At 44.8% G+C, this 13,484-nt stretch overlaps 1 protein-coding gene across 4 annotated transcripts in view; it reads right to left on the bottom strand.

Annotated features, from left to right (window-relative positions):
* LOC105009214 (A disintegrin and metalloproteinase with thrombospondin motifs 14) overlaps positions 1-13,484 on the bottom strand; it is a 69,044-nt gene that overhangs the window by 21,921 nt on the left and 33,639 nt on the right. For all 4 annotated transcript variants that reach the window (XM_029120474.2, XM_029120476.2, XM_029120475.2 and 1 more), the window contains exon 5: positions 3,170-3,253. In XM_029120474.2, the coding sequence (XP_028976307.2) occupies positions 3,170-3,253 (84 nt within the window). The remainder of the gene's footprint in view (positions 1-3,169; positions 3,254-13,484) is intronic.

Below are 13,484 nucleotides of genomic sequence, written 5' to 3'. Positions count from 1 at the left end.
GCAGAAAAAAAAGTTCTCATTTAGGCAGCGATCGACGAGCCCCCGGCCCGGGCCCGTTCCGTCCCTTTAGAAAGTCCAACTGGCTGTCAGTGTCAAAAATCATGATGGAATGTTATCGTCTTACCCACGAGAGTTTCCGATTCTACTTTCGCTGCGGAGGAAAGCGCCCGCTTTACAAACAAGTGCAAACGGGATTATTAGTGACATTCATTTGCGACAAGTTTGTTGAGAAAACACATAGGGCGCACCGGCATCCCAAATCACACCCTATCCTCCATAAAGTGCACCACTGACCCTGGCTGAAAGAGGGAATAGGGTGCCATTTTGATGTAGAAATATTATTAAACCGCCTGGAGAGGGATGTGGTGGAAGACATGTGGGAATAGACGGATGACCGTCATGACACTTTATTACACGTTATTACCCAGGGCTGGACACGCCTGCTCGGCCCTGTAGACGCTGAGCGATCGCACGATAAGCCCAACAGTTGCTCCTTGTGACAACTGCGCCCTCTGCTGCTTCACCTCCCCCTGCAGCAGACAGGCTCCAGCGGTCGACGTCACCGGCCTTCTGACACCACCGCCCATCTCATTATGCATTTCACCTGTGTCTCGTCTAGCGCACCTGGTTCTCATCCTCATCATTCCCCCCAGTATAAATGTTCCCTCTGCTTCTCCTGTCTTTGTGTGTTATTGTCTCTCTTATGAAAAGAGTGCTGTTAAGCTTCGCCGCTGTCTTGCTAATTAAACACAGCAAATACACATCGCCTCGTTCTCCTGCTTCTCCTTCCTTTCGAAGCCATCACAGAATAACACACCATAAGAAAAAGTAAATGGAGCAACAAGGAGCCGAAGGCGAGGCCGGTGTTGCGGAAATGGTTAAGGCACATTCGACTATGCTGGCCAGCCTAGGCGCCGCGATGGAAACTGTGTTAAAAACGGTACAGCGCCTAGAGCTGAGCCAGCAGAACCCTGCAGCACCGGCCGTGATACCACCTCCCTAGGGATTACGACGGGACGGCGGACCGCTGCCAGGGTTTCTTGCTACAAGTGGACATTGCGCTCCAGGCGATCCATCCTGCGCTGACAGACGCCCAGAAGATCTCCTCGCTCGTCTCCTGCCTGTCCGGGAAAGCCCTGGAGTGGGCCACTGCCATTTGGAACACCGAGGGACCCACCCAGGACAGCTACGCCGATTTCATCCGCCGCTTCCGAGCCGTGTTCCACCATCCTCACGAATGGAGAGAGGCGGGTGAACGGCTGTTCCATCTCCGGCAGGGGACGAGATCGGCGCAGGATTTCGCACTGGAGTTCCGGACACTGGCAGCGGGATCGGGGTGGAACGAGCGGGCTCTCATCGACCACTATCGATGCAGCCTTTGTGAGGACGTCCGGAGGGAGCTAGCTTGTCGGGACGTGTCCCTCTCCGTTGACCAACTGGTAGACTTATCCACCCGTCTCGACAACCTGCTGGCTGCCGCTGGGAATTTCATGGATATGTCCTTCGCTCTATGTTCACACATTCCCCTTCACGTCCTTACCACCCCCTTACCCGTGAGAGCTTTGGACAACCGGCCACTAGGGTCGGGTTTGCTCACCCAATGCACTATCCCTCTCCTTATGGTCACCGGCGGCCAACATAGCGAAACCCTCTCCTTTCACGTAATCGACTCGCCCACGTTCCCTGTAGTTTTGGGTTTCCCCTGGTTGTCCCTACATGACCCCATTATTTCCTGGTCTAGTCAGGGTCTTTCGGGTAGGTCGCGGAAGTGTCAAGGTAGGTGTTTGGGTGTTTCCGTTGGCTCGACCTCGGTGGAGAGGTGCTCCCACCGTGCCTATTCCCCCCGAATACTGGGACTTGGCTGCAGTTTTTTCCAATGTTTGACGTCCTTTGGGAAAAACAACAATGTCCGGAAAACGGAAGAGGCCAAGCAGGAAACATATCATCCCTTGACTAATAGCCAGCTGAAACCGGCTCCTGTTCTATATCGGTCGCTCGCCAAAGTCACCCTGGCAATCCACTGGGAGTTCAGAGCACTCACTCACTCTCTCGAGTAGAATAACCGTTGAATTTCTGAATACCCTCCATTCGTTGAATACGACAGGCCTCCGCAATATTAACTGAACTAACGTTTGGCGAGCTGTAGAGTTACATTCGCTAAACATCTAGGGCACCTCAAAACCAACCAGCTCAGCTGGAACAATACGAAGGACAGCTAGTCAATTTCAGCCCATTATCTTGGGCACCTGACTGCCAATGGGAGGTCAGAACACGCTGGTCAACCCTAATCCACGTCTAGACAATACTGAGTGTGCCCTGAAAACTCCAACAGAAAACACTCTGAATTTAGAAAGTAGCACTCTGACAACAGTCTTTATTACAACCCAGAGGAAACACACTAACACTTACAAATACCCCAGGGGCCACGTTAGCCTGGCCCCTATTACAATCCATTCACTTGGCTTGGAGTGTCCGGGTCACATGGTCTAAGAGAAACAGACTTGTCATCCAGAGGGCGGATTTTGTTGCAGGCTGAGCCTTCCAAATGTCCACCGGAGAGGAGATCCGTCTCCACCTCCCTCCTCTCAAACCCACGCTAACCCCACACTGCAGGCAACGGGGCCGGACGCAGCTTTCATATCCACCCGACCATGTGTGTTTCGATTCACACTGGCATGGGATGTCACTATTAATTCTTGGACTGCTTTTGGGGAGGTGGGATTGAACTGGAAACACGTGGGAATTAAATGGAAACACAGGAGACCCGAACATTCTGCTAAGAATCTAAATTACACTGAAGTACACTGAGACACTGCACAGAGATGCTAGTGGTCTCGCTCCAAGCTCGATTCATGCTCTTCTCATTACCTGAAGTCATATTGACGAAAAACCAGAGTACACCAAAAGTTGGTCACACTGGTCCGAACTTCTGTCATTGCGAGACTCGAGGACGATCAAACAAACAAAGGGAGCTCCAGCTGAAAGACCTGACGCGCAACACACACTTGATTAAAAATGTTTCAGGGCCTCTTCAACCATGAAGAACAACATCCATCCAATCTACTGTACTCCAAGTGTTGAATAAAGGTCCCATTAACTTGTTTGCCAATAGTTTAAAGAATGGTAGGGTTGCGATGGATAGGAGAGACACAACACTGTATATTCCTACCTGTCTGTACCCGACCATGATCATGCGAACAAGGACGATGTTGATGTTGGTTCCCAAAGACTCGTCATGGTAGATCTCATCAACCTGGAGGAAACAAAGGAAACCACAAAACACTGATGCTGAAAATGCTTTCATTGTACATGTGTTTTGTCCTGTACGACAATGACGCTACGAAAATCTTCAAAACACAAAAAACTATCAGATCACAGAAATACAGATGTCAACCAATCCAATTGCACAGATCTAAATAGGTTGAGGGGGCTTAGTTCAAAACACAGAGGACATTTGTGGTTAAAAATCATATCTGAAGTTGATGGACAGCTAGCCTTGCAGTTAGGAGCGCTCTGCTAGGAACCCAAAAGCTTGAATCCCAGAGGCCACCAAGGAAAACATTTCTGCACTTTAGCAAGGCAGCTCTATGGAGCTTAATGTGGCAGTCCCCCAAACCCTCTCCAATTCTGAGAGAAAAGTCACATTTTCTTTCAATCCTTGTGTCCAACTAGCAAAGTTTAATCCTGTAATCCTTTATAAGTACAGGTAATAATTTTCAGAATTGACATTTATCAAAGTATTGGCTGTTGGTGACAGAGTTTTTGCAAATCTCGCTAACATTCATAATTTCTCAACACATCAAAAGTGAATGTGAGGTGAGTATGCTCAGCTAAATGTCACCAGAATCAGACATCAGTAACTATTGAAAAAGAGCATCAAGATACCCTTGTGCATTTTCACCGGCCGGTAAATACATTTCATCTCTAGAGTGAACCGATAGTTTCAAATGCAGTACAAGTTGTGTTTATTTTTAACCCTGTTCTGATTTAAGGCCTAGTGCTGCCCACTCTGTCCTCACAATTCAGCAGCCTTTCATGTCAAACCAACAAAACAAACGTAAATGGGGAGGTGAAATCCGCCATACCTTAACAGACAGCAGATAAGCTGGGGACCCTGTCTTTACAACCATGTTCTGAAAAACTTTAAAACTAACAGGGGAATAATCTGTCAACACAAAGAGATCATGCAGGCACATGTGGGACTGGTCCATTCAGGAGCACCAGACTGAGTATCCCCCGTTAAGGACCACCTCGAAAAGTCACATTTTCATCAATAATTGATTAATAATACTTGAACGTGTTATCCTTGGGGATTAAATGGTCACATCTTCTGTCAGTGAACGTTAAATCTGAGATCCAAAATTGAATTTAATTAAATAGCAGATCTGCTCTTGGGGACACTGGCTTCTTTGGCCCAGAGGCTTTTGAACCATAGGGCATTCCAATGTTGACCTTATACACTTGGGTATGCAATATAAAAAACAGTACAAAGTCAATATCAGTGAATGGATTTAACAAGGACATGCTTCTATTCCGTTCAGCAAGACAGAGACGTGGCTCCTGTTTCAAAATGCCCTCTGGCGTGAGTCCCAAACGGCACACCACTCCCAGGTCAAAAGTAGTGCAATATATAAGGAATAGGGTGCCATTTGTGAGGAAGACCATATGCTTCTGAGATTGCTTCGGATGCTAAATTCATCATCTCATACTGAGGTTCTTGGAAAAAAGCAATTTGAAGATAGTTCACAGTAGACAGACATCCATATATAATTTTGATACAACAGCAGGGAAAACAACCCTGCAGCAAAAGATAACATGAATTGTTGTGATATATGACATAAAACAATTGTGGAGGTTGGTACATTTTCCATTAGAGCAAATCAAGTGTTACGTTACAAAGAGGAAATTACAATCTTTAGAAGCCATTTTAAACCTAAAATACGCAAAAAGTTTGCAGGTCATGCAGTGCAGAAAAATTCCTGCAACAACAAAATTATTCAATTAAGATAAGGTGTAGTGCATGTTTACATCAAAGACTTGAAAATGCAAGCCACATCTGGCACAGGGATACACACAAATCCACACACACACACACACACACACACAGAGACAGCATTCGAATGACTAGGCTGTCTGCCAGCCCAGCCCCACGCCCCCACAAGCAAGCAGGACTGGCGGGTTAAAAGACACAATGACTACACTGCAAAATATCAACTTTAGGTCCTGTCTACATTGGCTACAGTAGTTCAGTTGCCTTCCTCAAGAACCCTGTCCCTGACCTAAAAATCTATTGGGTATTTTCTTTGTTGTTGTTTAAGAGTTTTAACATTCCTACTGATGCAGTTATAAGTGATAATATACAGTATCAACAATATGAATGTTGCCAAGACAACAGTCTGTGCAAACACGCTTCCACTTGATTGGCCTTAACAAGCCAATGTGCTTGACTTGCCCTTCCCTCTACAGAGCGTGCATGCGTGTGTCCCACCGTTGCTGCGTGTTGTGCGGTTACAGGTACTACTAGTCTCAATTTGTGGAAAAGGAGGTGTTATCTGTACCATTAGGTATTCTCGCATACGTAGACATTAACCCCCCACCCCCTGATGTTGCCTCAGCACCTGCTGATGCTGCCTCAGCACCCCCTGATGTTGCCTCAGCACCCCCTGATGCTGCCTCAGCACCTCCTGATGCTGCCCCAGACCCCTCTGATGTTACCTCAGCACCCTCTGGTGTTGCCTCAGCACCCTCTGATGTTGCCTCAGCACCCCCTGATGGTGCCTCAGCACCCCCTGATGCTGCCTCAGCACCCCCTGATATTGCCTCAACACCCTCTGATGTTGCCTCAGCACCCCCTGATGTTGCCTCAGCACCTGTCTTTCTCTCCCTCTCTCTCTATCTCTCTCCCTCTCTGTCCCTTTGAATTTTGAGTGAACAGGCAATTGTGTGCAATATCTCGTTAAGACATTGGCATGCGTCCAATTAAACCACAGTTATTATGCAGTGGCCGCGCTAGTCTGACCTAGAATGCTATAAGAACCACCACTTGGCTCCATAATGACCTGGAATGGGAATGGAGTTAATGGAGTAGAACTCCAAAAGTCAAGCCAAAAAGGCATCCCAAATGTCTACTATTTGTACTACATCCTACATAGTGTACTATTTTTATGGACATTTAACCAAGGCCCTAAGGACTCCTGTTGAAAGTAGCGCACTCTAGATTAGGGAGCCGTTTGGCACACAAAGTAAAATTTTCGAGCATGTTTTATCCTCGTCAAACCATCCTCTAAAATGTCAACACCACCTCCAGGGTCCTGTTTAGTCAATCAACAGCCTCAAACTGTGGTTTACTGAATGTGGTCCAGGGTAGGGAACCAGGGTATGCTGGGTGGGTGGATGGGGGGATTGTGCAGGTTTCTTTTTCCACCACTACATGTAGATGTACCAAAACAGGAAACCTACAGCCTAAGATTATGTGTCATGAATATCAACAGGCCAAGGTTGATACCGCGTGTATATGTGTTATTGTGTGTGTGTGTGTTTCTGTGTTCCCTGTTTTATTATTTCACTAAAGAATGATGGACATTCGGCCGATCAAAACTTCGTAAAGTAGCTTTTGCTCACTTGGAGTTAAGTTTAAGGTCAGGTTTAGAGTTAGAGTTACGTTTAGGTGTCAAGAAATAGGTTCAGAAGTTTTGGTTAGGAAGACCTTCAACATAAAGTTTAGGTTACTGAGGTTAAGGTTAGGGGTTATTAAATTGCTTTTTAAATGTCCCTATATTGCCGGACGCCAATTTGATAGGACATGCGTGCGCGCACCATGCGTGCGTGTGTATCAACACCCCAAGATGGCAGCACACAGGATTCATTGAGTTTGACGTAAAAAGAACAACCTCCATTTCAATTTCTCCGGCACACGAGTTGCTGTCATAGAAAACATCATATATGCTATGAAAACATATACCTGTGCTATACAGTACAATCAGTCTTTCATGGTTGGTTTGGTAGTCAGGGCCGTGTCTGCCCAGACATGAATTTGACAGGCTGGCTGAGGTCACAAGACAGTTTGTGGAATACAAATCGCAACGCTTTAATGCGCAATGTGTAATTTCCAGTGTGCATTTTAGCAATCATTATGAATGAAAAGAAAGGACACCATGTACTGTAGCCAATGATCTATCCATGAAGTATGGAATAATTACATGCTATAATGTACTGACAGAAATATTTAAATATATGTACAGTGGGGAGAACAAGTATTTGATACACTGTCGATTTTGCAGGTTTTCCTACTTACAAAGCATGTAGAAGTCTGTAATTTTTATCATAGGTACCTGTGAGAGATGGAATCTAAAACAAAAATCCAAAAAATCACATTGTATGAATTTTAAGTAATTCATCTGAATTGTATTGCATGACGTAAGTATTTGATCACCTCCCAACCAGTAAGAATTCCATCTCTAACAGAAACCTGCAAAATCGGCGTGTGTATCAAATATTTGTTCTCCCCAATGTATTTTGTAATACTCTATCAATTGTACAACTGAAGGTAACCTTGAACACGCACACACACACAGACACACACACACGCTATTTTTAACTCTCAATCCAACGGTTAAAATAATACACGTCAGTAGAGTCTTCAAGACACAGCACTGGGAAAGCCGATCTCTCTATGATGTCATCCCAGTAATAAATATGGCATTCGCCCCACGGTCTTGCTAAGTACGACAGCGTGCTCTTCGCAAATTACAGGACAGAAACAGAATGCCTCAATGCCGGGCTGTCAGTTACTATGTCATTAGTGTACATACAGCAGACTTGGGAGTCGACGCCAAGTTCCTCCAAAAGAGGGTGTAACGTATAACCTCTTCCATTGAGATGCCACCCATTCGTCTGCCATCTGGGAGCTTTCTTTATTTGTGCACATATCACTGGATTTATGAGCGGAAGAAAGGTCAACCGCACGTGATAAATGATAAGCAGAAAGTCAGTAGGCTGTGCCGTCAAAATACCAAAAAAGGGAAATGCTAATATACACTCCTCAGCTAAAGGCTGGAAATCAGTGTGTGTGTGTGTTTGTCTGTGTGTTTGTGTGTGTGTCTGTGTGTGTGTGTGTTAAAAAAAAATCCAGGGAACATGTAGCACACAGTTTATAACCGATCACCATGCTTAACAGCTGTATCAATGACGAACAAAAGGACCTTGGCAACAGTCCAACCATTAAACAGCACAAGGATGTGAACTACACCACAAATCAACAAAACACCCCATTCATCCCTTCAGAGAAAAGCAATTCAGCCATTCAACAAAGTAAACTTGGTGTTTGAATAAACTTAGATGACCCCTGGTCCCCCAGACCGCGGTTATGTGATGTATTCACATTTCCAGACATGACCTATATAAAGGGTCGGGCTGACGACTGAGCCGTGGTTCAAGAATGGGGATGGCGATGCGCTAGCTGTAGCCTCCCAGGCGCAGCCTCCCAGCTGTAGCCTCCCAGCCGTAGCCTCCCGGGCTGTAGCGTGGCCTTGGCTCCCGGCTGTAGCGTGGCCTAGCCTCCTAGCCATAGCGTGGCCTTGCCTCCCGGCTGTAGCATGGCCTAGCCTCCCGGTCTAGCCTCCCGGCCATAGTGTGGCCTAGCCTCCTGGCCCAGCCACCCTGCCGTAGCCTCACGGCTGTGGCTTCCTGGCCGTAGCCTCCCAGACGTAACGTGGCCAAACCACGTACGCAGACTTTAAATCGTCACGGCCCAAACCTGAACCAAAAGTACATTTTCCCAACGGCAGCGCCACCTCAGCTGAACTCGTTACACAGAGCCACAACTCAATCATTGGTGCGTTTCTGTCTGACCAGCAATGAGGGCGGCAGCTGCGGGCTAGCTGGAAGGGTAGATGGGTGGAGAGCTGGAGGAATGTATCTCTCCATCTCCTCACTGTCTGTTTACAGCATCACATCAACGTGTACAAAACCCCTCTGTGATTTCCTCCAACAGCACAGCCATTGTGTTCAGGCACCGCGATCGCTGTAGTCTCTGTGGTCATCTAGCCCGGCTTTGTCTAGGCAGCCTGTGGTTTAATCAGTCCCAGGGGCCGAGAGAGTTTCTCCAGGTGGTACTAGCTCGGCATTCTGCACTGCTGGAAAGGATTGGGGGGGATTTGAGTGTGTGGAGCTCTTTCAGACAAGCCACTGGTTTAACGAGAGGCGCTAAAGAGCATTCCCCTCTTTGTATGAAATACATAACTCCTCTTAGTCTTAGTGTCTCTGTCGCTCTGCGAATACATTACAAGAATGAAAATGTTATGAAAATGTAAACATCCGCGAAGGCACAGCTAGCATTGGGTTCGGATTCTGCTACAGTGACATATACACTCACCTAAAGGATTATTAGGAACACCATACTAATACTGTGTTTAACCCGCTTTCGCCTTCAGAACTGCCTTAATTCTACGTGGCATTTATTCAACAAGGTGCTGAAAGCATTCTTTAGAAATGTTGGCCCATATTGATAGGATAGCATCTTGCAGTTGATGGGAATTTCCACCACATCCCAAAGATGCTCTATTGAGTAGAGATCTGGTGACTGTGGGGGCCATTTCAGTACAGTGAACTCATTGTCATGTTCAAGAAACCAATTTGAAATGATTCAAGCTTTGTGACATGGTGCATTATCCTGCTGGAAATAGCCATCAGAGGATGGCTACATGGTGGTCATAAAGGGATGGACATGGTCAGAAACAATGCTCAGGTAGGCCGTGGCATTTAAACAATGCCCAATTGGCACTAAGGGGCCTAAAGTGTGCCAAGAAAACATCCCCCACACCATTACACCACCACCACCAGCCTGCACAGTGGTTACAAGGCATGATGGATCCATGTTCTCATTCTGTTTATGCCAAATTCTGACTCTACCATCTGAATGTCTCAACAGAAATCGAGACTCATCAGACCAGGCAACATTCTTCCAGTCTTCAACTGTCCAATTTTGGTGAGCTCGTGCAAATTGTAGCCTCTTTATTCTATTTGTAGTGGAGATGAGTGGTACCCGGTGGGGTCTTCTGCGTGTTGTGGCTTCACAAATGCTTTGCTGCATACTTTGGTTGTAACAAGTGGTTATTTCAGTCAAAGTTGCTCTTCTATCAGCTTGAATCAGTCGGCCCATTCTCCTCTGACCTCTAGCATCAACAAGGCATTTTCGCCCACAGGACTGCCGCATACTGGATGTTTTTCCGTTTTCACACCATTCTTTGTATACCCTAGAAATGGTTGTGCGTGAAAATCCCAGTAACTGAGCAGACAGTGAAATACTCAGACCGGCCCGTCTGGCACCAATAACCATGCCACGCTCAAAATTGCTTAAATCACCTTTCTTTCCCATTCTGACATTCAGTTTGGAGTTCAGGAGATTGTCTTGACCAGGACCACACCCCTAAATGCATTGAAGCAACTGCCATGTGATTGGTTGATTAGATAATTGCATTAATGAGAAATTGAACAGGTGTTCCTAATAATCCTTTAGGTGAGTGTACATGGTGCAAATCTTTTTCTCGTTTTGTGACAAAGAAAAGTGTCAGGTGGCACTCAACATGTTGGTATCCTCGCGCCCTCCGCCCTCTTTTCAGGATCCAGAGAGAAACTGTAATTCATGCACTGTAGCCTAAAGCTCATTCGTATGCTGTGTAAGAATCCGACAGGGTGGGGCTGAGGAGCAATGGAGCTCTTGCTGGTTGTATATTGTTTTTGTGCGCTGCCTGGCTGCCGCACCAGCCCTCTCCATCCACTCACAGTCGACCCACGCACAGAATCAGCCTGTCAAACCCCACCCATATTCCCTATGGCACTGCTTGGACCAGTTCGTTGTGGGCGACATGCTCTCTGACCTGCACCGTGAAATAAAAGCAAGAAAAAGAAAAAGCCAGCATAACCAGTCGCCTAAATCAGCATCACCCTGTGAGCTGGCTGGACTTCAGAAGAACAAGAAATGGAGCTAATGTGTGAACGCTTGTTCACTCAACACACCAGTGAGAGGAATGCATAAAAGCTTGTTGAGTCAAAATACAAATTCATGTTTGCCCACACTGCAAAAATTATGTTGGATCAGCAGTAATCACACGTTGCTTGCAGTGAGCACTGAATCGATACACAGAGGTTTCACCGACGTGTTTAAAAAAAAAAAGAAGCATTTTCTAATGGCAGCTTCATAAAGTTAAATGTAAACACATCTACATTTTACACGTCACAACTTATGGGATATTTTTGTTCTTCACTATTTTGAACCTGGAACTATATCAGCAAGGTGGTGAATTGCCAAGCAAACGCTCAAAGAGTTTACAAATGAACAGAGAGACAAGAGGACTTAAGACATAGACCACAGGATGGGCTTTTCAAAGGCTGTGAATATCACTTTGAGCACGGTCAAGAGGATTAATAAGAAGTGGAAGGTGTACGGCGCCACCAAGACCCGGGCCTGGAGCAAGTAGGAGACTGATCGGAGAGGTACCAAGAGGCCAACGGCACCATTGACAAAGTTGCCGGCTTTATTGTCCAACATTGGTCAAAGTGTGCATGTGACAACAATATCCTAGTTGGCCTGTATGGTAGGGTAGCTAGTTAGTGTCACATCCTGGCACGGCAAACCTCCCACATTTGGCACTGTCACTTTGTTTATTTACATATTTTCCCAGCATGCACAAATCCAGATTGATTTTCAGAATTACTTGATTCAATACCTGTATTTTTTGAATGGTTAATATTTCCTATGCTATGCAAACTTGTTTTCTAAACTAATAACAAAAATGTATACTGAGATGGTTTTATAATGAGTCCAATACTAAGATGGCTTTCAGTTTTATGATCTCAGTACTCTTCCTTAGCCTGGGAGTGATCTTTTAGTGCAGGCTGCAGAGCGGTTTAAGTTTGAATTGTTGTACATCCTCACTCTGGCTAGGAATTACACATAACTTTGCAAGCCAGCGTTGAGGTTGATTCAACATACAATTGTGAACCGACTATCTACATTAGAAGTTAGTTTTTCCTAGCTATTTGTTGTTATTTTCAACAAATGTTGAATGAACTCTAAATCATATCACAGCTTGTGTCCTCACAATTATACATTGATTCCACATCTTGTATTTTTTTTAATAGTAGTGCAACTAATCAGACCACACCATGCATGACCCAAATGGTAACTGTTACTGAGAAAAACCGGGACCCTGTGAAAATCTGACTTGGTGGATTAGGGCTACGTAATCAGATTAAGGTGGCAGGAGCTGCTTGAACCCGGAATGAACAAACTGAGTTTCTTTTTTTCTCTTTCACTGGTAATCCATACAAATTTAGAAAATAAACAAAAAGAACCAGACAGATGTATATGAACATCTGATGATTAGACAGAAAGGTTGTAATTAGAAAAGAGAAAAAAATAAGTACACCCTGTGGAAAATATATTTGAAAACAGCACAGAAATTGATAAAGTTAACCCAATTTAAGAAATCAAACCCCACAAAAATGAAAACCATTTATTTAATTAAAATAAACAGAAATGCTATTTATTTTATTTTAAGTACACTGCTACCTTTACTAACGCAAATTGAAAATCACACCGGCCTATGTAAGAAAGGTCATCCCACCAAATTCAGTCCAAGGCATCTCTTGCCAATCAATGTCAAAGTGCATGTGTCAACTTTCAGAAAGAGACTGAACTTTGCACTTAATGTCAACAGCAAAGCATGGAGGCGGCAGCATTATGGTTTGGGGCTGCTTTTCTGACTCATGGCCAGGTCAACTTGCAATCATTGCATCAACCATGAATTCCATATTGTACCAGAGAATTCCATACTGTATCAGAGAATTCCATATTGTGCATTCTGACAAAAAGCTGAACCAAATATGAACGACAATAAACAAGCAAAGCTACATCTGAAAAGAAGAAATACAGGGCTATGAAATGGTTAAGTCAAAGCCCCAGATTTCAATCCTATTGAAATGTGGTGGGGGGACTTGAAGAGGGCCATGTATGCAAGAAAGACCGCAAACATGACACAGTTGAAGCAGTAGAGTAAAGAAGAGTGTACATAAATTCCTCCCAGTCAGTGTAAGAGATGCAGTGACAAGCAGTTAGAAACATTGGCTACATCAATTTATTTCAGTGTAAGGGGGCAACATCAGCTATTGAAGCTAAGAATGTACTTATTTTTCTTCACTAAGAAATTGCATTTATGATGATCTATAAGAATCAATAATTGCAAAATATAATCTTTCAGTGTAATTTGTAAAATTAGGTTAACTTTGTTTTCCAATAGTATTGAAGTGAAGATTACATATCCATGTGTCCATTTTATTTAAAATTGAGACAACTTTCAAGCAGGTGTATTAAATTTAACAGATTATTTTTACTGACAGACAGAGAGAGCGAAATAGAGGGAAAGACAGACAGGGTTGAAGGAGAGATAACGAAAGGTAAGCAACCATGAATAGTGCAGTAATAA

This window comes from Esox lucius, chromosome 6, assembly GCF_011004845.1.
Source record: "Esox lucius isolate fEsoLuc1 chromosome 6, fEsoLuc1.pri, whole genome shotgun sequence".
Classification (NCBI taxonomy): Eukaryota; Metazoa; Chordata; class Actinopteri; order Esociformes; family Esocidae; genus Esox; species Esox lucius.
This window is presented reverse-complemented; position numbering and strand designations above follow the sequence as displayed.